This window comes from Sciurus vulgaris (assembly GCF_902686455.1).
Source record: "Sciurus vulgaris genome assembly, chromosome: X".
Classification (NCBI taxonomy): domain Eukaryota; kingdom Metazoa; phylum Chordata; class Mammalia; order Rodentia; family Sciuridae; genus Sciurus; species Sciurus vulgaris.
In genome coordinates this window covers 32,964,089-32,986,454 of record NC_136471.1, presented here as the reverse complement: position 1 = coordinate 32,986,454, position 22,366 = coordinate 32,964,089, and the positions used below count along the sequence as shown (strand labels likewise).

Below are 22,366 nucleotides of genomic sequence, written 5' to 3'. Positions count from 1 at the left end.
AATATTTTTCACAAGTTTGTTGGTTTTTAAAAATGTCTTGGTTGATTAATAATATTGACATATGTAAAATTGTATGCAAAACTGAGAACCAAAAAGTATTAATTAGAACTTAAATTATATTTACTGGTTATATTTGTATAAAATTATATGTATCTGTGTTGAAAAGAATCTAGACATTTAAGTAATTGCTGCTTAATAAGGGGTTCTTTTTCTGTAAAATATTGATGTGTAAAATAAAGAGTAAAAGATTATTTGTAAATTGGAAAAAATAGTTGTACATATTTTTTCTTTTTGTAAAAAACAAAGGATAATTAGATTCTAACTACAGATGAGTGCACTCAGTTTCGCCATGATTACATTGAAAATATTTGACAAAAGATCTGGAGGGGCCATTTTAGCTAATCCTAAATTTAGCTCTGAAAGAAATGTGTGGGCCTGATATAAAGATTGCTCATTACACTTTAAGATGATTTAAGATGATGGGGGAGGGGCGGGAATGGAAGCAGTTGTTGTCAGAAATTTTTAGATTTCTCAGGTAGGAAGCCAATTCTTTTCTCAAGTCTCTTGCGTGTTGGGAGGGGGAGTAAATTATGTGCAAGTGAACGAAACCCTTGATGGAAAAGTACTGCTCTGTGCTGCAGATGTGTGCATGGCTTGGTTTTAATTATTTTCCCTTCTCTCTATCCTTTCTTCCGCTCCCCTCCCCCGCCACAATAAAAAAAAAAAGCGGACAGATTAGGCCCCTAAAGGGTAGAGACTACCCTTCCGCCTGAGGGACCTGCTCTGTGCAGGCTGATAGCACATCAAAGGCCGGATGAAATACCTAGGAAAGGAAGGGACCGGGCCTAGAATACTTCCAAACTCCCGCCTTTGTCTGGGCTCCAGTTCAGGGTTATTGTGATTGCCAAGGGTTGCTTGAAAGACTTCAAATAGAATGCTGCCAAATAAAGAAACTTTGGATATTATTCTGAAGGAGGAAAAAACTCAGCAAGAGAACGTTACTTATGAATGTCTTGTGACTAAGCAAATCAGTGATTGCAAAAGGGCTTATTTATTTTTAGAACAAACCCAAAAGTAAATTGTGTGATCTGATACCCAGATATTGAGAGAATTGACAGGCCTGTACACTGACATTAGCTATATCGTGGGTGGCTGCTCCAGGGCATCTGGGATTGAACTGGGCAAAGGCTGTCAAAATGAGCGAATGGGGGTTCCCAAGGTGAAAAGGGAGAGTCCAAATCTCTAAGGAGGAGAGTGGAGTTAAAGAAATGAGTTTCCTAAGACAGCTTCGTGGTCCTGAGGGGTGCTGGGGAGAAGGGGAGAATGAGAACGTAAGGAAAGGGAGACCGGAGAGAAGCAAGAAGCAAGAGAAAGGGAATCCGGTTTTGGCGCGCATCAGGTGGCGGAGGGGGCCTCAGACAGAGGCCGGCAAAGCCAAGGCCTTCCAGTCGGTTGGTCTGCGTGGAGCAACCGGTGGTGCGGAGGAGCGCCGCGCGTAGCAACCAAGGGTGTGGAGGAGGGCTGCATGCCTGGTAGCGGTTTAGCTAAAGGATGATGTGAGGGTGGCGTGAGGCTGGGACAAGGGCCCTGCAGGTAGAACTGAGGGGTAGGCTCTGCTGGGCAGCAGAGAGGCAGGGGCCGGCTCGGGGTGCAGAGCCAGGATCCGGAGACTACGTGGGGGGCCTGAGCTGTGACCACGCGGGACAGAGCAAGGGCGGGGAGCTTAGGTGGCCGCGGGGAAGGCGGGACTGGGAGGCTCCGCCCCGCCTGGCCCCGCCTCCTCCCCTGGGTAGTCCTCGTCCGCCCCTGAACCAGGCGCGCCACTTGCTAGCTGAGAGGGAGGAGAAAGCAGTGAGTTCCGGAGCTGTGCCTAGCCGGGCCCAACCTTTGCTCCAGAGATCATGGCTGCCGAGGATGTGGTGGCGACTGGCGCCGACCCGAGCGAGCTGGAGGGCGGCGGGCTGCTGCACGAGATTTTCACGTCGCCACTCAACCTGCTGCTGCTCGGCCTCTGCATCTTTCTGCTCTACAAGATCGTGCGCGGGGACCAGCCGGGGGCCAGCAGCGATAGCGACGACGATGAGCCGCCCCCGCTGCCCCGCCTCAAGCGGCGCGACTTCACTCCTGCCGAGCTCCGGCGTTTCGATGGGGTCCAGGACCCGCGCATACTCATGGCCATCAATGGCAAGGTGTTCGACGTGACCAAAGGCCGCAAGTTCTACGGGCCGGGTACGGCGGCCCGCAAGGGGGGCGCTCAGACAAAAGAAGGGGGCCCCAGCATGGGGCCGGGCCCGGGAGGGGAGGGGGGAGCGGGGCGCCCCCAAGGGGAGGGAGGAATGGCGGCGCGCCAGGAGGGGCGGGCAGGAGGAGAGTTGGGCGGTCGTGGCAGGGCGGCTCCCTGGGTCGGCAGGGGACGAGGGGTGCACTGGAGGGTCAGCGGGCCAGCGGGGGACGCAGATCCTCACCCTGCGCTGCCAGCACTAGAATGGGGGTGCGGGAAGAAGGCTGAGGTTCTGAAGCCCTGGGAGGGGGAGTGGAGCCAAAAGGCTCAAAGGCGACACACCAGAGTGCTGGGTGTTGGGGAGTTTTCGAAGGTACCAGGTTTGGGGGTTCGTGGAAGGAGGGGTTGGTGTCAGTTTGAGAAAGGAAATGAGAGTGCCTCGAGAAGGAGGGAAATCCAGATTTAGAGAAGACGTAAAGGCCAATGACGCCAAGAGTAGCCATGGTGGAATGTAAGGGTGTGGGAGAAAGAAAGCTCAAATGAGGATTAGCAGCAGGTAGAAGCATTGTGCTTGGCAGAGACTGGTGTGTGTGTGTGTGTGTGTGTGTGTGTGTGTGTGTGTGTACGTACGTGTATGCGCGCGAGCGTGCGCACTTGTGTGGTGTGTACGTATTCAGTGTATGTGATTTGTCAGGTGTGTGTGTGCGCGTGCGTGCGTGTGCTTGAAATGTGGCATGCGTCAGGTATGTGTGTGGCATGTGTTTGATGTGTGTGTGTGTGTGTGTGTGTGCGTGCGTGCGTGCGTGCGTGCGTGCCGTGTGCGATAGATTGACCTGGAAAGGCTTGAAGGCGAACAAGGGAGGCCCCATAGCGGGTAGTAAGCTGGTTGAGGAAAGAATGGGGCTGAATGTGGTGGACGATGGTAACATGGTAATGCTGTACTTAGACTGTAGCAGGAGAGGAATAACTAGAAGCCCCGTTCCCCCAAAAAAAAATTTAAATGGAGGGAGGGACAAGTGGGAGGATTCTAGAAACAAAAGGGGTAGGGCTATGAAGGCTGCTGGGTGCGGGGATTTCAAGAAAAGCAACCGGAGGCAAATTGAGGGATGGATGGATTGATGAATGACTGCTGAGCTATTGGAGGGGCAGTCTTGAAAGAATCCTTAGAGATGAGGTTTTTCCAAACCTGGTTGTCTATCAGAATCACCTGATGCTCTTGAAGGAAAATGCAGGTTCCTGGCAATAACTGACCATAAGCACAGGAGTATCTGAGAGAGGGCTAGGAATCTGCATTTTGACAAGTTCCCATAGGCAAATTCGAGAAGCCACCAGATTTGGAAGTCCTGACTTTATCGAATACTTGGAGAGAAGAAAAAAGAAAATTTAGCTCCTCTAATATGGACTCCTCTAAACACAATGAACTGAGGGCAGGGGGGGGGGAGCCTGTGTGTCCACATCCCCACTGGTCTGAGAGGGGGAACAGTACCATACACTGAACCCCTCATACCCATTTCTTTGTTTTAATCACCCAGTTCCATTAATCAGAATCAGATGTGTGAAGGTTCTTAAGTAACTCTCCCACTTAGTTCTTCCTCATGGACATTTTAGAATACCTATTTTCTGTAGACATATAACTGCAAAATAATTTGCAAACCACACTTATATCATTTGTTATTATACTAGTTCATTATCAATAAACATTCATGTCAATACCTGTTATTACTAAGTCAAACAATAAAGTAGTCAAAACATGCACATGAGGTATCATGTGGTTGTAGTTTGCAAAGTCATTCAGAGGAATGTTGGTCTGTTCACAGAACACAAAACTGGAGTCAGACAACCTGTACTCTAGTCCTGGTTAGGTCACTGAACAGCTGTGACCTGGTACAAAGCATCTCTTAGAGCCTGAGTTTTCTTTCCCTCTGAAAAATTACCAGGATGGCCCATTGTGAGATCTCTAAAAATCTCTACCCTCTACCATCAGTGAGTGGGCCCATGACTATGACAACATCATGGTGGAAATGATACTTTATGTTACAAAGGATTCCTAATAATTATTCGTTCAAATGCCTATTACTCTATGCAAGGCATTATTGTAGGTGCTGGGAATGTAGCAGTGAGCAAAACAGACAGATATGTTTGTGAAGCTTCTAGTGACTGTACATTGTGGTGGACAATATGTATTCTCCAAGACTTTTTAATGCCCCTGCTAGACCTTGTTCAGTTATTCAAAGAGGTTTGTTAGGTGAAGACTCCCTCTACCAGTCCAATAAGCATACTTTCTGAGTCGATGAGGTCCAAACCAGTACAATTTGCCTATCTCAAGCACTAGGTGCTACCATTTCCACTAGAGGTATACATTTGTGAAAAACGTGAAAATTTTTTTACCAGCTTTCATGGAAATGGCAGCATGTAATGATGATTAAAAACAGCCATTTGGGGGAAATCTTAATTACACTTAAAAGTTGATCATAAAATTCATCTAATTTGTATTTCTGGTGATCAGGCCACATTGAAACTTGATTCATTCTAGTACCTGGCATAATGGTTACCTACAAGCTTTTTAACCTCAGGGTTGCTATCCAGCCTGCTTTTGGGAAAACAAGACATTGTTTAAAGTACACTGGATCCTTTTCATTTACTTATGCAATAGTTAAATAAGTTTAAATATCCACTTTAAGTGCCTACAGAATGATTCACTGCTCTTGGACAAAAGTTCAGTACAATATCATATATAATGGCATTCTAAGTTTTGTAGGACTATTTTGAGGGTATTGATTGCCTTTTTTCCATGAAAATTTTAATATTTTCACAGTCTTCAAGTCCACCAAAACCGAGTGATGAAGCTGATCTGTGTTATCTACTTATTGACAGTGAATCTTATGTAATATGTGGCTAGGTTTCTGAACCACTGATACTCATAAAATGATTTCTCCTACAGATAACACAAGTTAATATTTAATTTAGTCTCACAACCAAAGATACCTATAACTCTGACTTATTAAAATATGTCAGAGGGACTGGGGATGTGACTCAGTGGTAGAGCACTTGCCCAGCACGTGTGAGGCACTGGGTTCAATCCTCAGCACCACATAAAAATAAACAAGTAAAATAAAGGTATTGTGTCCATCTACAACTAAAAATATTTTTTAAAAATCTAAAATGTGTAAGCAATACAAAATAATGTCAGAATACATTTATGAAGAAATGTTTTCATTGACACATTAGTAGTTATTATCTTAAAAGATCATAACTCTCACTAGCTTAACCCAAGGGCCTAGAGCAGAGCTGACTCCATGTTTAAAGTCCCTAAATTGAATTCTAACCTGTGGACTGTATTATCTTTGGCCATTCCTTAATACCTCCACCCCCACACCCCAAAGTAACCATTGATGACTTTTGCATTAACTAATTGCAAATCACAGAGATTGAAAGTGTAGAGCATTTTGATTTAGTTTTAGTTATTTAATAGTTTAATGACAACAGGTCTCTTAGTGTCACCAACATAATTATCAAAGTATCAGTATCACTTTATGGTTTCAGAATAGAAATTGATATTCAAAAAGTGGGCTTTCTGTGTTGGGTAAAGAACCAAAATAATTCTTGTTTGTAAATTGCAGAGAAACTTACTATCTAATAAAGAATTGGTCTTTGGTCATTTTGTTTTAAAGAGGGACCATATGGAGTATTTGCCGGAAGAGACGCATCCAGGGGCCTTGCCACATTTTGCCTGGATAAGGAAGCACTGAAGGATGAGTATGATGACCTTTCTGACCTCACTCCTGCTCAGCAGGAGACCCTGAGTGACTGGGACTCTCAGTTCACTTGTAAGCAGTTTTTTTTTTGTTTTTTGTTTTTTTTTCTTAATTGTGCCTGGATCAAATTTCTACCAGTAATGGGGATTCATGGCAGTACAATAGTTATTACTAAGCAGCCTGAAACTTTTGTGCATTTTGATAGGCTCCTGAATCTTGGACGGATCAAGTTCATGGCTTGAAGTAATTGTAGCAGTGCTGAGTCATTTGCAATGATTGCATACCAATTTTTAGCTTTTCTCTATCAAAACTTAGATTTCTGGTTTTTATTTTTAAATTTTTGCACAGAGGTTTGTATAGATTTTACACTAGGATTTGGGTCTGCACAGGAAAGGACAGTGGCCCTCTGGGCTATAGAAAGAGAGATTTTTATAAGCCCTCTCTTGTAGAGCTTGCTGTTTAAAAGCAGCCCACATCTCTGTTGAAGAATGGGAGACTTGTATTCTGCAAAACAGCTTCTCTTTGAATCTAATTGAGCCTAACTGTAGGCCTCATCTACAAATGATGCTTATAATCTGCCCAGCAACAATGGTGTCTGCATTTTTAGAAAGAGAAAAAACGGAGACACTTGTTTCTGGCTTGTGCTATGGGCTAAGGTCTTGGGAGGGAGTTAAATTCAAATATTGAAACTTCAGGAATTGGCTTCTGTCAGACCTAAGTCCTGAGCGTTTAGTTATCACTACAGCAATATTTTACTGACACAAATTGATAATAACATTTCCCAGATTTTATGAAAAGTATATGAAGACCATTACCGTTTCTTTGAGAAAGATTTTTTCCTTTAAAATGTAGCTTTCTATTTGCTGTTCTCTACAATCAGTTAAATATTACATGTTCTTTTGGCTATATCCAACCATTTCTTTGAAAATAATGCTGACCTCACAGAGAGTTCTAGGTTAATAATTAGTCAGATGTAGCTCTACCATTGAGTTGAAGTCTCAAGCAGACCACATATAGCTTTCAAATCTAGAGGCAAATATTTTTACTTTAAAAACATAATTCAGCTACCTGACATAGTCACTAATTGCAACCAAGGATGTCTTTGTAATGATAAAAATCTTCTATATGAAAAAAATAAGGAATAATTTATAATTTTTGGTTAATGCTAACCTGGTTTAAGTAGACTCCATAGCTGTAAGAATTTGTTAGTGTTATTTTATGAACAACTCGTTTTCTGTTTTCTAGGGCTCACTCTCACCAGTGGGAGAAAAATTATTTTCCCCCTTAAACTAAGATGAACCTCAAATACTGTTGTAACATCTCAGCCACACTCAAAGCTGGTATAAATTCCCCTCAAGGCAGGTTTCCCAGGTGCCACCCACCTTTTATTTGTCTTGCACAGTCCCGAACACCCCAGGGACCTTTATGCTATGTTCAAATAGGGAAGTTCTAATTGTTCCCAATGATTATTTCACACAAAAGCAGCTCTGGTTACCTGGTTAGACAGGTTGGTTACTCGTCTCATTCCTAACCATATTCAGAAAGAGATTTGGGCCTTTTGGCTTCTGACATTGAGGCGATTAACCCTATATTAGTTTGGCTGCAATAATGTGGTAGTTTGTTGACTCCAGTTTGCTCTCTTAAATCTCTTGTCTTCAACATCTCCAGTCCTCTCCTGGCTCCTTTACTACTTCCTTTAACAGCAGATAGGTTTTTCTCCATGCTGGAGGAAAAAAATTGTCTCCTGCTCCCTGTCTATCTACTAAACCATTATTCTTTCCTTTCACTGTCTAATAATTTTCTGGTCATTGTTATCCCTTCACACTGCTTCATTTCTTCTCTCTGCCTCTGTCCTCACAATGGATTGAACTCTAAAAGATTTCCAGGGATCCGCTTCCTGCTAGTATTGCAATGCCCCATGATCTCCTGTTTTGTGCCCCCCTGACTGACTCCCTCTATGGAGTCCTTATTTTGGTCCATGGGCTGTTTAGTTTTCATTTCATTAACTCATGTTTCCAGTTTTTTTCAAAGTATCTCATATCCTTCCCTTTCCATTCCCATGGATACCACCCTACTCCTGGCTCTGGTTCATTCACATCCTGGTCTCCCTGCTCATTGAGTGCTCTTACTGAAATCTGCTCTGTATCAGTGACTTCGTTGCCAAAGTGCTATTTTGCCATGTCATTCCTTTACTCATAAACTTTAATGCCCTTTGCCACCTATAGGTTAAGTTCACATTCCTTGGACTGGCTTCTTAGGGATTTCATAATACTTCCCCACATCGATTAGCCAACGTTATCTCCCACTGCTTCCAAATGTCAATTCTACTCCTGGCAACTTGGTTTCTTTATTGCTTTCTAGATATGTTCAGGCTTACCTGTATGCCTTTGAACATGATGTTTTCATTGTCTGGAACTCTGTCTCTCCAAATCCTTCTACACACTCTCCAAAGCATGAAAGTGCTTTGCAGTCCTTCTGACTCATAACAAGGTCTCGTTCTTCTAAACACTCCCTACACACACAATTCATTTTGACATTACCGTGCACATTCATTGCCAGACATAGCTTCCTGTTTTATATTTCTGTCTTTTGAACAAAACTCTAATCCCCTGTTGGAAAGGACTGTGGTATCCTTCACAAAGGCTAATATGTTGCTAAGTATGTTATAGGTCCTTAATAAATGTGTTAAAAGGAAATGCATTTTTTAATGAAGCATGAAAATGACGTCTGCATTTTCTTCTCTACCACCAGTCAAGTATCATCACGTGGGGAAACTGCTGAAGGAGGGGGAGGAACCCACTGTGTACTCAGATGATGAAGAACCAAAAGATGAGAGTGCTCGGAAAAATGATTAAAGCATTCAGTGGAAGCATATCTATTTTTGTATTTTGCAGAATCATTTGTAACATTCCAGTCTGTCTTTAAAACATAGTGATTTCGATATCTAGAAAAGTTTTGAACTTGCTGTAAATTTTTAAATTAACATCACTAGTGACACTGATAAAATTAACTTCTGTCTTAGAATGCATGATGTGTTTATGTGTCACAAATGCAGAAAGTGAACCGCAGTGCTATAATGCAAATGTTAATACTGTTTTTCTTCTATCTGTAGTTAGCATAAGCTGAATTTAGATTTGGTTTTCCTGAGAGACAGGTAAGATATGGATATCTCCCCAAACAGGTAAAAATGTTAAATGTGCACCAAGAACAAAGGATTAACTTTTAGTCATGTTGTTCCCTTAAAGGCAACAAATCCCTTTTACTCAATTGACTTAACTGCATGATTTCTGTTTTATCTACCTCTAAAGCAAATCTGCAGTGTTCCAAAGGTTTTGCTATTGATTAAAGAGAGCCATCCAGTAACAAAATGAAATCTCAACCCCCTAGGCTCATTGGGGAATATTTACCATGTTTCTGGATCGCTTTGTTGTCCTTGCCCTCACAGGACACACAGACACCTTCACGAACACAGTAATTTACAGTTAGGATTAAAACAGGATCTGAACATTCAACATCAACTTTGGGAGAAAAAAACTAAATACATGAAGAAGGTCATAAAGCTGGCCTTTCGGTCCCCATGTTCATGACAGGGCAATGGTCATTTGTTTATTTGATAAAATGTTCAATGTGAGAGGGGCATACAGAACAGGAGCAGGTGGGTGCTCTCCTTAGGGCCTTCATCCATAGTCCTGAAGAATGAGAAAACCGTACATGTCACTAACCAAGTGGTTTTTAAAGTAAAATGTATTCATGAGGTAACAGTTATCCTTCTGTTGTTACAAACCTATAGCCACTGCAAAAGTAGTAGTCAAGTGTCTAGGTCTCAGATAGTACTCTTTTGGTTAACACTAAACCTAGCTTAAGTAGACTCTACAGTTGTAAGAATTTGTAAAAGTATATGAACAACTAGTGAGGTTTCAAACTCTTGTAATTGTAGTTAAATAGTCATTGTATTTTCTTGTGAGCTGTGTTTAATGGTTTTACCTCAAATCAGAAAACAAAATGAAGTGCTTTGGTCAGTTAATAAAATGGTTTTACCCTGTAGAGTGTGGTGGCTTATTTTAAGTTTTTAAAAGCTTATTCTAAGAAACTAGATTCAGAGCTGAGCATGGTGGTGCATGCCTGTATTCCCAGCAGCTTGGGAGGCTGAGGCAGGAGGATTGCAAGTTCAAAACCAGCCTCAGCAACTGAGCAAGGCCCTAAGCAACTCAGCAAGACCCTGTCTCTAAATAAAACATTAAAAAGGACTGGGGATGTGGCTCAGTGGTTAAGCATGGCAGGGTTCAATCCCTGGTACAAAAAAAAAGAAAAAGAAACTAGATTCAGTCATTTAGCTTAAAATTCAATTTCACTTTTGAGTGCATATTTTTTTTGTATTCCAAAAGAAGCAAGTAGAATTTGTCCACCACAAATACCACTTTGTCAAGAAATTGTGAATTGAGCCAGGGATGGTGGCACATGCCTATAATTCCAGTGATTCAGGAGGCTGAGGCAGGAGGATTACAAGTTTGAGGCAACTTAGTGAGACTGTCTCAAAATTTAAAAGAGGGAGATCTGGGGTTGTGGTTCAGTGGTTACATACCACTGGGTTCAATCCCTGGTAACAAAGAAAAAGAAATAGTGAATTGAATTGCTTTTTTGTGACTACTTTAAGTCAGAACTTTCTTAACTGAAGTCTGTAACAGGGTTATTAAGGAGTAAGGCAACTGAATGCATTGTCATTATCAAATGCTAAGGAAGTTTTGTTAATTTGGTTTTAATGTATCAAGAAAGTATCAGAATCTTTAGAGTGGGCTGGGATTGTGGCTCAGCAGTAGAGCGCTTGGCTAGCACATGTGAGGCACTGGGTTCAATCCTCAGCACCACACAAAAATAAATAAAGGTATTGTGTCCATACAACTAAAAGGCTTTTTTAAAAAAAACCCACAGTACATGACTTTTTAAAATGTGCTTTCGCCCCCACTAGGTTTCATCCAACAAATTATTCAAGTGTCTATTTTGTTATTTTGTGCCAGGCACCTTGTTATGCCTTCTGCTTTGGGGCAGCAGATGGGGGAGAAAAGTTAGGCCACCTTTGTGACCTGAAATCTCATTTAGATGTGTAGATTAGGCTACTCTGTTTACACAGTTAAGCAGGTTTTTCAGATGCCAAGAGGAAAACATCTAGAGTGTCATTAAAACATCAATCCCAATATCCTGATTCCCCTCCATTCAGAGCTGAATCAACATTGTGTTAATTACATGTAAAGGGATATAAGGTAGGATTTTGATTCAAAATCTTATCAAGTCTGACTAGTATACATATAAGCCATATTCTGGAAAATGTGCCATTCTAGAAGAGGCAGGGGTGATTGTTAGCACTACCATACACCCAGCATGGGGGGTATCTAGGTGACCTCTGTTTGTTCCCCACCTCCTGTCACTCAACCAGCTGCAGAGATACTTTGTTCTCAGTGCAACATTTGTTCTCAAGCAGCATTGGTTACATGTTTTCTGTATCTATCCGGCTTCTCTGAATAGTTTAACACTCTTTATCTCTGAGAGCCAAATTCACTATCCAGAACAAGCATCCACTATTCCTTGCTGTTTCAGGAAGAGTTCTTTGAACCCAACAAGGACCATTTCAGCTGTGAAGTGCCTAGAGTTGAAGGTACAGTCTGTCTTAATTATATTATACCTCAAGGCAGTTTGTTGTGTATTTCATGTACAAATATAGTTAACTTTTAAATGATCAAAGACTTATTATCGAGAACTCGAGCTTCCCTGACTGGACTCCCCATCACATACCCAGTTATTTTTTGGCATTTTGTAAACTTTAACATTTCCACCCAGCGCTGAGGGGTTAAGATGACTCCATATGATCAATTTCGCTATCTTTTAATAGGACTGATAAAAAGTGTATTGAAGGAGGGATAGGTGCAAAGCAAAATAAGATTTTGATTTATCCAAAATGAAAACAATGATGGTCTTTGGTTCCATGAGCCCCAACAGTTTCCACAAACTCATCATAAAGGGAAAACTGGCATAAAACAATATTAAAATTGGTTACCTATATTTTCAGGCAAAATGTTATTATGGGTGTTTAATATTCTAGCCAATACATGTGGCAAATGAACAAAGACTCAACAGTCACTATGACAATTTTATTTTTAATACATATGAAAATTAAATGTGTACTATTTCTCTAACAATGCGAATGAGGAAAAAGAGCAACATTAGTGCAATGCTGTATTCTACAGGTAGAAACTTCCCCCAAAAGTGGAATCATCAACATTTATTTAAAAATTAACATTTTAAACAGTTTGCAACAAATAAAAAACACAGTTATTTGGTTCTATTTTCAAAATTACCAAGTTACATGGCTTTCTACCTGAGAAATTCAAACAAACTGAACAAACACATGACATTTTTAGCCTTCTTACAGCAGTATGAGCAGCACATACAAGGAAAAACAGGAAAACTCCTATTTAAAAAGACAGTTTAAAGTTCAGGCCCTTATTTAATAAGACATAGAAAAAGGATATGAGAAAATACTTTGCACCACTTAAATAATAACACAACAAAGAATAATGTCAATTAAGAGAAAATGGTTATAATAATTTCAGGTCTATTTCATTCTTTACTAAGCCACTTGGTTGACAAGTATAGGATAAGTTGTTCTCGTCCTCATTTAAGGCCTACACAAAAAGAGGTTGACTCAAATCTAGAATGCATTGCCACAAGCTATAAAAATACAGGTTGTTCAGAAAGTCAACATAAAACCTGTATTTTTACTTTCTTCCAGGTCCCAGGATGGTATACAGCAAACAAACCAAACAAGACAAAAATACCATATAGAAATGAATTAGCACCAGTTATATTATACAAAGAAAAACTGCACATGCTATACTCTGCAATTTTTTTAATGTCTGTTTACTGAGCAGTAAATTGTTTCCTTGTCTTAAAAACTGGTCAAAGAACAAAAAGTTATCAAATGATGGGGAAAAATTGAGATTTTTTTTTCCCAAAAAACCAAACATTACTCTTTTCCATTACAAACCCATAAAGTTATTGGTTTCAATGGCATAAAGTATGAAAAAATAAAGAGACAGGTTTTTATTGGAGGAGGCTAATAGCCTAGTTAACAAAGTTGTCTGACAAAATATGAGCTGTTGGTATGTTGAAAAGGCTACTCTGGACAACAGCACTTTGAACATGAATAGTCATTGCTAATCCTCAGAGGAGAAAAGGCACTTGCTCCAGGAGCAATTTTTCAAATTTGATAAGCCAAACCTAGTTTTAACAGTGGAGTCACTGGCTTAAAAGTGGGGTTGAGCACAAGAGCCAACAAATTACTCATTGGTTTTTATTAGTAATAAACATGATCTGCTATGGTGTATTCACTTCTGAACTTTTGCATGTTCTAACATACCACTATTGAAATGCAACTCAATCAATGAAATGTATGGCTCTTTATATAAATGAGATTTTGTAGCTACCTCAGATACCAGGTTGCTCAAGAGGCTGGTTGTGGGCACACATTGTGTGATATCATTCTGGGCAACCACACTGAATGGCATCCAACCTGTTTCTACTAGCTGGTGCTTTTCTACAGACTATCAAATTAAGACTGAAATGAATTGTAATATGAAAATGTTGCCTTTCACTGATTTTGTGGATTAAAATCACTTTTTCCTGTGCAGGCAGTATCTAATCTTACTGATATCTTCAATTGCCAGGTCAGGTATAGCTTTTTGGGAAAACAAAGGATATCTACTGCCCCTGAGGTCCTAAATCCAACATAAGGCAGAATTCATTGGCCAAACTTTCTACAGAACATACACTGCACTAATATGTAAGTCTTTATGGTAATCTATAAAACGTCTCAATTTTAAAACATATTAACAAGTCCAAGATGAGTAGGTAAAAAGATAAATTGCTTATGTTAAATAGAGTTTACAAATCCTGCACACATACAACTTTTCCACCACCAGAAAACTATGGTCTTTTCCCTTAACACTTCCTAACTCCATGGCATAATCAAGGATTGAGGAGGCACTTATTACTGTCTTATAAAAGTCAGTGTGGGGATATTCAGTGACTTTTTACAAACTGATGTCACCCAACCCTGAGTGAAAGAATTACATAACCTGAAATGGAACCATCATATCTTCTCTTCCCAAGTGCCATTATTGGTGCTCCAGGTTATTGAATATTCATTTTGCAAATCCCTCTAGTTATATCACTTCAATCCTGTTGCTTTTCCATGATGGAAAGACATGGGGTTCATGAAACAAACAAAAAACTGTTAATGGTTCCCTGCCCATTTAAACCACAAAGGACAATCAGAACCCCTTTTAGATTCTTCTTCCAAAACTTTGTCTCTAAAAGGAAAACTCTTTGAGTACTATTGACATATTAATAAGATGAATTACCTTCTAGTGGATACTCAGAAAACTTTGATGTCATGAAGAAGTCTATGCTGTAACTGTTGTCTCTTTTTTTTATCCATAATTATTAATAAATAAAAGTGAGAAAGGTCTGTTATTGCACTTGGTGTTTCTGATCAAATCAAAAAACATAAAAGGGTCCTTATTTGTTCACTATTGTCCTCTTTGAAGATAAATGATACTGAATGATGATGTTGTGACAGCTAAAGAGCCATAGAGGGCTATCACAACCCTTCTCAATGTTAATCTGCTCCTTCACTGGCGCCAAATTAAAGCATTAAAAAAAATAGTCTGTCCTGGCCAGGTGCAGTTATACACACCTGTGATCGCAGCAACTCAGGAGGCTGGGGTAGGAGGATCTCAAGTTTGAGACCAGCCTCAGAAACTTACCAAGACCCTGTCTCAAAGTCAAAAATACAAAGATCTGGGGATGTGCTCAGTGATAGAGCATCCCTGGGTTCAATCCCCAGTACCAAAAAGAAAGAAAGAAAGAAATCTTTTTAGGGCTGGGGATATAGCTCAGTTGGTAGAGTGCTTGCCTTGCAAACACTAAAGCCCTGGGTTCAATCCCCAGCACTGGAAAAAAGAAAAGAAAAGAAATCTTTTTAAATCATGAAGATTTGCAAGCACATTGCTTTATCAAGCTTCAGGATTCAGAGGTTTTATATTTCCAAAGCTTGCCAACACACCTGCAGTCATTTTGATCTATGTTTAACACTTTGGCAAGAGAAACAAGGTTTTGCATTTGACCCTGCTCAAGCTCTTGCTGTGTAGTTACTAACTACATAGTTATATTTGGTTTTAAATTTTCTTATTTCCAAATCATTTATTGTAAATAAGAGTGTTCCTGATCAAAGTAGTCATCAGAACATTTGAAAATATAAAGAACTAGTGTGGTTGTTTCCTAAATAGTTTCGATAGTCAATGTGCTCCTGACTAGTATGTCTAAAATAATAATTATCAGAACTGAATATGAGATCTTTAGAATTCTCATGTCTTTTAAGCCTTCTTGCATCCTGGTTATAGTCTGCCTTCCAAGGACTCACTCTTCTTTTGGGAAAATATCCCAAATAGAAAGCATTAGCACTTTTTGATGTTATTGGCACGTGAGAGGTTCTATAGTTCACATTCTGGTCCAAAGCACTCCTGCTAACCCTCCTCTTCCTTGTGATGTCCTCTAATTGATCACTGGAACTGGATTCATGGTAGTAGCTTTCATCAAACAAGTAATTGGGGGCCATTTTTCTCCTTTTTTTGCTGCTGTTCTTCTCATCACTAATGGAATTGCTTTCATCCTCGAGCCATGAACATTTTGATTCATTCCTAGACCTCTTGCCTGGTGTCTTAAGTTTGTGTTTAGAGTATTTTTCCTCACCATCTCGTTTCCGCTCTGAATGCAAGGTCTGCTGACCTGACCTAGTTTTTCGTTCACAAGTAATGACTTCATCTGTATCAAGAGCTCCTTTTTGGGGGAAGCGATGGTATATGGTCACAGATTTCTCTTTCTCCTGTTCTTTTACACTAAGAGTTTCACTGAAGCATTCAGAATCACTACTGATTTCCTCTAAAAAGTCTGTCAACTGCACATCTAAGCCTACTGACCTAGAGGGTGAAGAATCTTGACTTTTCCTTTTGGATTTGGAATCTTGGACCTGGTCAGCATGAGTCTTTTCCAAGAGATAACTTTTTCCATCAGTTGGGGACAGCTGATCACCAGTTTCACTGGCTATATCCTTGCAAGCATTTTTAAGTCTCTTAGTGCACTCTTTGGTATAATCCACTTTCCTCATGTTTTGTGGTTTATCTTCAGGATCCTGAGTACCTACTTCTGACCAGTAATCATCTTCCTGAATCTGTTCTCTCCTTTCCAGGTTTTCTATTTGGCTTGAATTGATTGGGTCATGCCTGCATTTTCTCAAATTTATCTGAAATCCATTTCCCTTAACATGAACGTCCCTCTGCCACTGACATGTGCTTGTTGTGTGACTTGGTTGTAGGCAGAGCCGGGCATATTTTGGAGTCTGATAATAGTTTAATAGATAGTTAATAAATTCATCTGTGTCATAGATCTTCTCTTTCTTGCCATGGTCTCTCTCAGAGAATCTTGAAGAATAGGATTTATTAGAACTGTGGTGGTCTTCTTTTTCAAGAGACTGACCTTGAATCATTGTAATTTTTAAGGAATTCTGGCCAGAGACAAAACTGTATCCATCATTTAATGATTCTGCAGTCCTCTCTTTTCTAGTTGAGTATCTTAATTTTTTTCCCCGAAGGCAGTGGGAAAATTGATGTAAGCGAGCCCTATTTCGTTTCTTTATTTTTTGTGTTTGTTTATTGTCTGACTTGGCAACCTGATACTTTGGCATTTCTTCTTGATTTGGAAGATGCTGAGTGTTGAACTCTTCTTCCTCCAGAATTTCCAGTGTGTTCCCTGAAGTATAAATAGCTTCGGGTCCTGTAGCATTGACGTCCTGTGGGTTAAATTGTGCTGATCCCTTCAAAGAAAAAGATTAAAAATCTCATATGAAAAACTAAATAGATGAAAAAAATTCCCAAGAAAATTGAGCTCTCTGACATTGTTCTGAAGAGATTTCTAATACCCGGGATAGATCCAAATTAGGAACAATATTGCACTGAAGAAATGGGAAGTAGTAAAACAAATATCTGCATCTTATGTGAGCTACTTTAACTAGGTCTGTGCCCTTCCTTATATAAGGTACCACACTTTACATCACCTTCAAAGCACATAACCCTTCTTCCATTTGTTAAAAAATGGATGAACCTACTCTTCTAGGTATCATAATAGCAGATAGACAAAGAGAAATAAACATTCTATAGCCCTCCCAGAAATGTCGTAGCATGAGAAAGGATTGATGGGTTAAATATGTGTCTAAGGATCAGCAGGCTGTCTGTTTCTGTTTCATATTCCAGCCTCTTACTACGGAGTATAGAGGAGAGTATCTGTCAGTTGCCTTACCTCACTTGCTTCATTACAAAGCAAGCCCATGAGGGCTAGGAAAGTAGTAAAGCAATTGCTCAGCATGTGTGAGACCCTAGGTTCTATCCCCAGCACCATAAAAAAAAGAATATAAAAAATAAATAAAAAGCTTCAAGTAGCAAGCATGGCCGTGACCATGGTTCTACCTGAAATCATATCTGTGATGCTATCTGTTCTGCACAACTACAAAGCAGGTGAAAGGTGCTGCCCACGCTGCCACCCCCACAAGGGTTTGTACTGTGCTCCCACTCACACCTATCCTACATCAGGGCACAGTGCCTGCCCATTACCTGGGATTAAAACCAAGGGACCACATAATCAGTACAAATATTAATGAGACTCAGAATTAGACACTACACCCATTTAAAGAGATAAATTCTTTAAAAGGAGTCACCCTCAGCTATCATTAAGGTAAACTAAAAAGATGCAGCTACCCTTATTATACATGTAAATGTGAGATTTTTCTGATCCTGATTTCACTGTTTGACTGTTCATACTAATGAGAAAAGCCAAGGTGGCATAAAATTAACTCTACATAATGACATTCTCTCTTTATATTTACAAATGCTAAATTAGATTTTTAAAATTTTTGTTGGTACTGGGGATTGAGCCCAGGGGTACTTTACATCCCAAGTCCATTATTTATGTATGTATGTATGTATGTATGTATTTAGTATTGCGGGTGAACCCAGGGATGCTTAACCAGTGAGTCACATCTCCAGCCCCTTTTTTTAATATTTTATTTAGGGACAGGGCCTTGCTAAGATGCCAAGGCTGGTTTTGAGCTTACAATCATCCTTCCTCAGCCTCCCATGCTGCTGGGCTTATAGGCATGTGCCACTGCGCCCAGTACTTTTTAATTTTTTATTTTGAGACAGGGTCTCACTAAGTTGCTGAGGCTGACTTTGAACATGCAATCCTCCTGCTTCAACCTCCCAAGTCACTAAGATTACAGGCATGTGCCACCATGCCTACCTAAACATGAATTTTTAAGTTAATACTTTGGAAGTATTGCTGGCTTTGAATTCAGGACATGAGCCAAGTTTGTCTGTCTTTAGGAACTCAGAAAGGGAAAGAAACACTTTCCAAAAATGAAAATCTCCAAACAAAACAAATGCTCTGGGAGATAAGAAATTCCTTACCAAATAGTTCAAGAACAGACTAATATAAGCTTTCTACAAGGCTCTCCCTTCTCATCCAAACATGTCACAGATGAATGGACAAGTAAAGTTAATAGAAGACTGCAGCCTAACACCCACACCTATCCATTGCCTCCCCTGGCATTTTTCTGTTACTGAAAAGTCAATTAACTAGCTAAATTGCTCTGGGTAATACAATCCTGAAGATTAGTAATACAAAGTTATATGTATGGTATAGCAGATTTGGCACACCACTCCTTTAGAGAATGTAGATAAGATACCCCTTGTAGAAATTCACAGTTGGGGTTATTAGAGATCAATTGGTTTTAAAGAAACCCCAATGAATGCCATGAGTCTTCCATGGAGTTGATTTTCAATAGGCCAGTGCTTAAATGAAAAGGTTGGAACTCAGAAAGGTTAGTACCTACCCAAACTGAAGAACAATTGGGAAATAGTCCTACCGAAATTTTCCTTAGAAGAACCCGTAGCAATCGAAGGGCCTCAACCCTCCTCTGAGCCAGCAGGTGCTTCCTCTCCTCCCATTCTTCTGAAGAGTCCGGCTCCTCAGGTGCCTCAGCTTTGGCCTTCACCTTCTGCTTCCTTGGCCTGTGGCTGTCCCTCTCCTTCAGGGCTCGTCTCCTGACCCTGGCCTTCTTCCTCTTTTCCTGGGCTTTCCTCTCCTCATCTTTTCTTTTTCTGGACAATGATTAAGATTAAACCATTCAAAAGGTATTTATTAGGCATTTGATCTCCTCTCTCCTCCTTCCCCTGTAAGGGGAGGACAGATCATTTAGGTTTCCAGGAATCTACGACTGTTAACCCAAAACCTAGCATAGACAACTTACGATATAAATAAATAAATAAATAAATAAATAAATAAATAAATAAATAAATAAATAAATAAATGTACTGTAAAGCATTGGTCAAGGGAGAAAGATACATAATTTTGTTGATCAAATACAAGCATGTAAAGGAAATCTTATGCAAAGATAGACTATCAAAAGAAGAAGAGGAAGAGGAAGAAGAATGAGAAGGAGAAGGACAGGAGGGCAATTTCAAAGGAGGGACTCCATCCTCCACATTCTCAAACCACAAGCTGTGACAACAGGACCCAGCTTTCAAAGTGATTTCATTTTTCTTGAGAGTGAAACCTTCTGTGAGTTGGTTTCACATAGGCAGTTAAAGACAAGTCAAGGCACTAAGAAAATCTTCAGGATAAAAACTGGCTTCTGGCCCATATTATTTAGCACAGAATATTATCATAAAAACATACTGGCTTAAGAGAATATGGTCTTTAATGCCTTTTTTTGAAAATTAAAATTAATTTAGTTAGGTCCCTATGGGAATGTGGAAAGAGGAAAGAAAAAGCAATTACCTGAGTTAGGACTTAGCCAAAAGACAAAGGACTGCCTAAATGGAATGCTCAACCTGAAATTTAGAGGAGGACAGTATCTTGACTGGGCTCAAGTTCCCTAGCTGTGATCTCAAGTAACTTCTATCACCCCACCAGCCAAAAAAGTAAAGGGCACATGGAAGGGTACTGTTAAGCTCCTTTTTTTGAATGTTATAATTTACATGCAAGAGGAGGGACCAGGAGGTAAAATTGTTTTTCAGAGCCCTATACTTCTGGCCATCCGTACCTTCTAGGCAAACCTTTGGAAATTCAATACTGCCTTCTAGGCTTAAGCCCCTAAACTGGGAAACAATGATAAGCTCAAATAAATAAATGTGGAAGCTCCATAAATCCACAGAAAGAATTTAGGCCAACAAGAAAAATGGTCCCAACAAATCCATGACTTTTTTGCTTATGGGTTACTTTGATAAATGTGAGTACATTACCGATGGTTTGTTGACCATTTTATAGAATAGAATCTTTTCTAAACTGATTTATTATTTTCAATTGGTAGGCAAGTAATATTGGTAGATTATAGGTAAATTGATAAAAATTTCTAACTTGGTAGGTTAGGATTTTTACTATAAAAGTTCCTGGGCCTTTTTTAAAAAATAATTTCTTTCTAGGCATCTTAATCTGGTTAGTCCCATAATTCCCTTATTGCTTGTTCTCCCTTACAGACATTTTTTCAGTCCTTCTTTTTGACTATTTTATCATTTTGGTTTCATAACAGCACAATTTAAAGTCTTTAAACTTCAATGGAATTTTCCAGTCTATATCAATATCTGTCCCCCACCTCAATATTATCTATCATGTTTAGCTATTCACCCAAAGGAATCAGTCCACAAATCAAAAGAAAAACCCTCCTTAGTTAAAATCAGACTACTTACCTTTCAGCCACTTCCTCTTCTCTTCTCTTTTCTTTTTTCCTTTCTTCTTCCAGCTCTTGTAATTTTAGCCTTTCCTGATTTCTCCTCTTTACAGCTCCTTCACTGAAGTGTTTGGTTGTGTCAAACATAACCTGCCCCCAAACAGTTTAAGGTTGTATTAGAAAGATTTGTCAGTCGACTGGACATGACCCAGGTCAGAGAGATAAAACAAAGAGGGTACACAGCAATTCAAAACCAAATGAATTTGAAATGTTCTCTCTGCATCCCAGTACCCATATTGTTCCACTGATTCTCAGTTACCAGTCGAACAGTACTTGCAGACACTCAGATTTTCTTTAGTAGAACCCTTGAGTAAGTATATCAAATCAGTACTTTAACTTTTACAATTTAATTTGTCAAACATATTTCAATAAAGATGTTAAAAGAAACCCTTGGGGAGATTAGTTTACATATGGTAAACTAATATGTGAAATTATACTGATCATAGACAGCATCACAGTACCAATATCAGCAGTCTAGAAACCTCTGGTTTGTTATAAAGATCAACTGAGTTACTGCATTTTTTTAATTACCAGAAAGAAAAAATAGCTTAACGGGGAATGGGGGTGGGAATGGAGAAATACTACAAGAAAACTGACCTAATGTGACGTAAGATGTGACTACCATGATTATTAAATTACTTTTCAAATCTTAAATAAAGTGAAAGTCAGAATGAGATAAACTGATTTGCTTAAAAAATAAAAGCAGTTCGAAGTAGCTATTTAAATCTATATGAGAATGATAAAGAACAAACTCATGACCATGGTTTCCTTTGAGGGGAGGAAGGGAATGATCCAGTTTGGATACATAGAAGGGAAGTGCTCTTTCATCTTACTAATCATGCTTTATTTTTTAAGCTGAGCAGTGGTATAAGAGTAGTCATTATAATTTTTAGTAGACCTTTTTCTTGCTGAATAGCTCATAATTTTAAAATATGCATTTTAATGTAAGTGCTTACAAATGGACACACACACACTCACACACACAAAGCTAAAAGTACAAATTCATGCTGAAGATGGACTTAGAGAAAAAGAAAGGTATAGTGACATCTTTTCCACTGCTGGGTTAAGATTTCCAAAAGTAGATGAGCAAAGCATTCAGACATCAATGAGATGACATGACTGGATAGACAGGATGATTTTGAAATCTGGTAGGATTATGTTTTAGCAGTTTACCTGACAGACATGCTGAACATATAAGTTGTGACTCCAGGAGTAATAAGGGAATAAACTGTTCTCTTTGTGGTTATAAACTGCATGTATCCCTCTCAGCAACTTGACTAATAGAACAAGCATATGAGATAGTTCATAGGAGCCACAAATAATCTTTTAATTCCCTCAAGAAGCTGCAGCAGAGCCCCAGATTGTAATAACCATCATGCCTGATAGTAGAAGGAGTGTTCAAATCCAGACCTTTTCTCTCTAGACATCCATTTATCAATGACAACACAGTCTTCACATAGGTTATTAATCAGAGCCTGGTGGAATCTAAGAAAATTGATT

The 22,366-nt window shown here is 39.6% G+C and overlaps 2 protein-coding genes across 2 annotated transcripts in view; one reads left to right on the top strand and one right to left on the bottom strand.

The window, feature by feature from the left end:
* Window positions 1-1,812: 1,812 nt before the first annotated feature.
* PGRMC1 (progesterone receptor membrane component 1) lies at window positions 1,813-10,020 on the top strand. The gene is made up of 3 exons (XM_079123443.1): window positions 1,813-2,229; window positions 5,893-6,048; window positions 8,728-10,020. The coding sequence occupies exons 1-3, from the start codon at window positions 1,902-1,904 to the stop codon at window positions 8,829-8,831; spliced, it is 588 nt and encodes a 195-aa protein (XP_078979569.1). The 5' UTR covers window positions 1,813-1,901; the 3' UTR covers window positions 8,832-10,020.
* Window positions 9,720-22,366, bottom strand: part of LOC306650910 (A-kinase anchor protein 17B-like) — a 29,862-nt gene continuing 17,215 nt past the window's right edge. The window contains exons 3-5 of the mRNA XM_079123356.1: window positions 20,826-20,956; window positions 19,004-19,238; window positions 9,720-16,900 (exon numbers count right to left, since the gene is read on the bottom strand). Of these exons, the coding sequence (XP_078979482.1) occupies window positions 15,269-16,900; window positions 19,004-19,238; window positions 20,826-20,956 (1,998 nt within the window). The 3' untranslated portion in view covers window positions 9,720-15,268. The remainder of the gene's footprint in view (window positions 16,901-19,003; window positions 19,239-20,825; window positions 20,957-22,366) is intronic.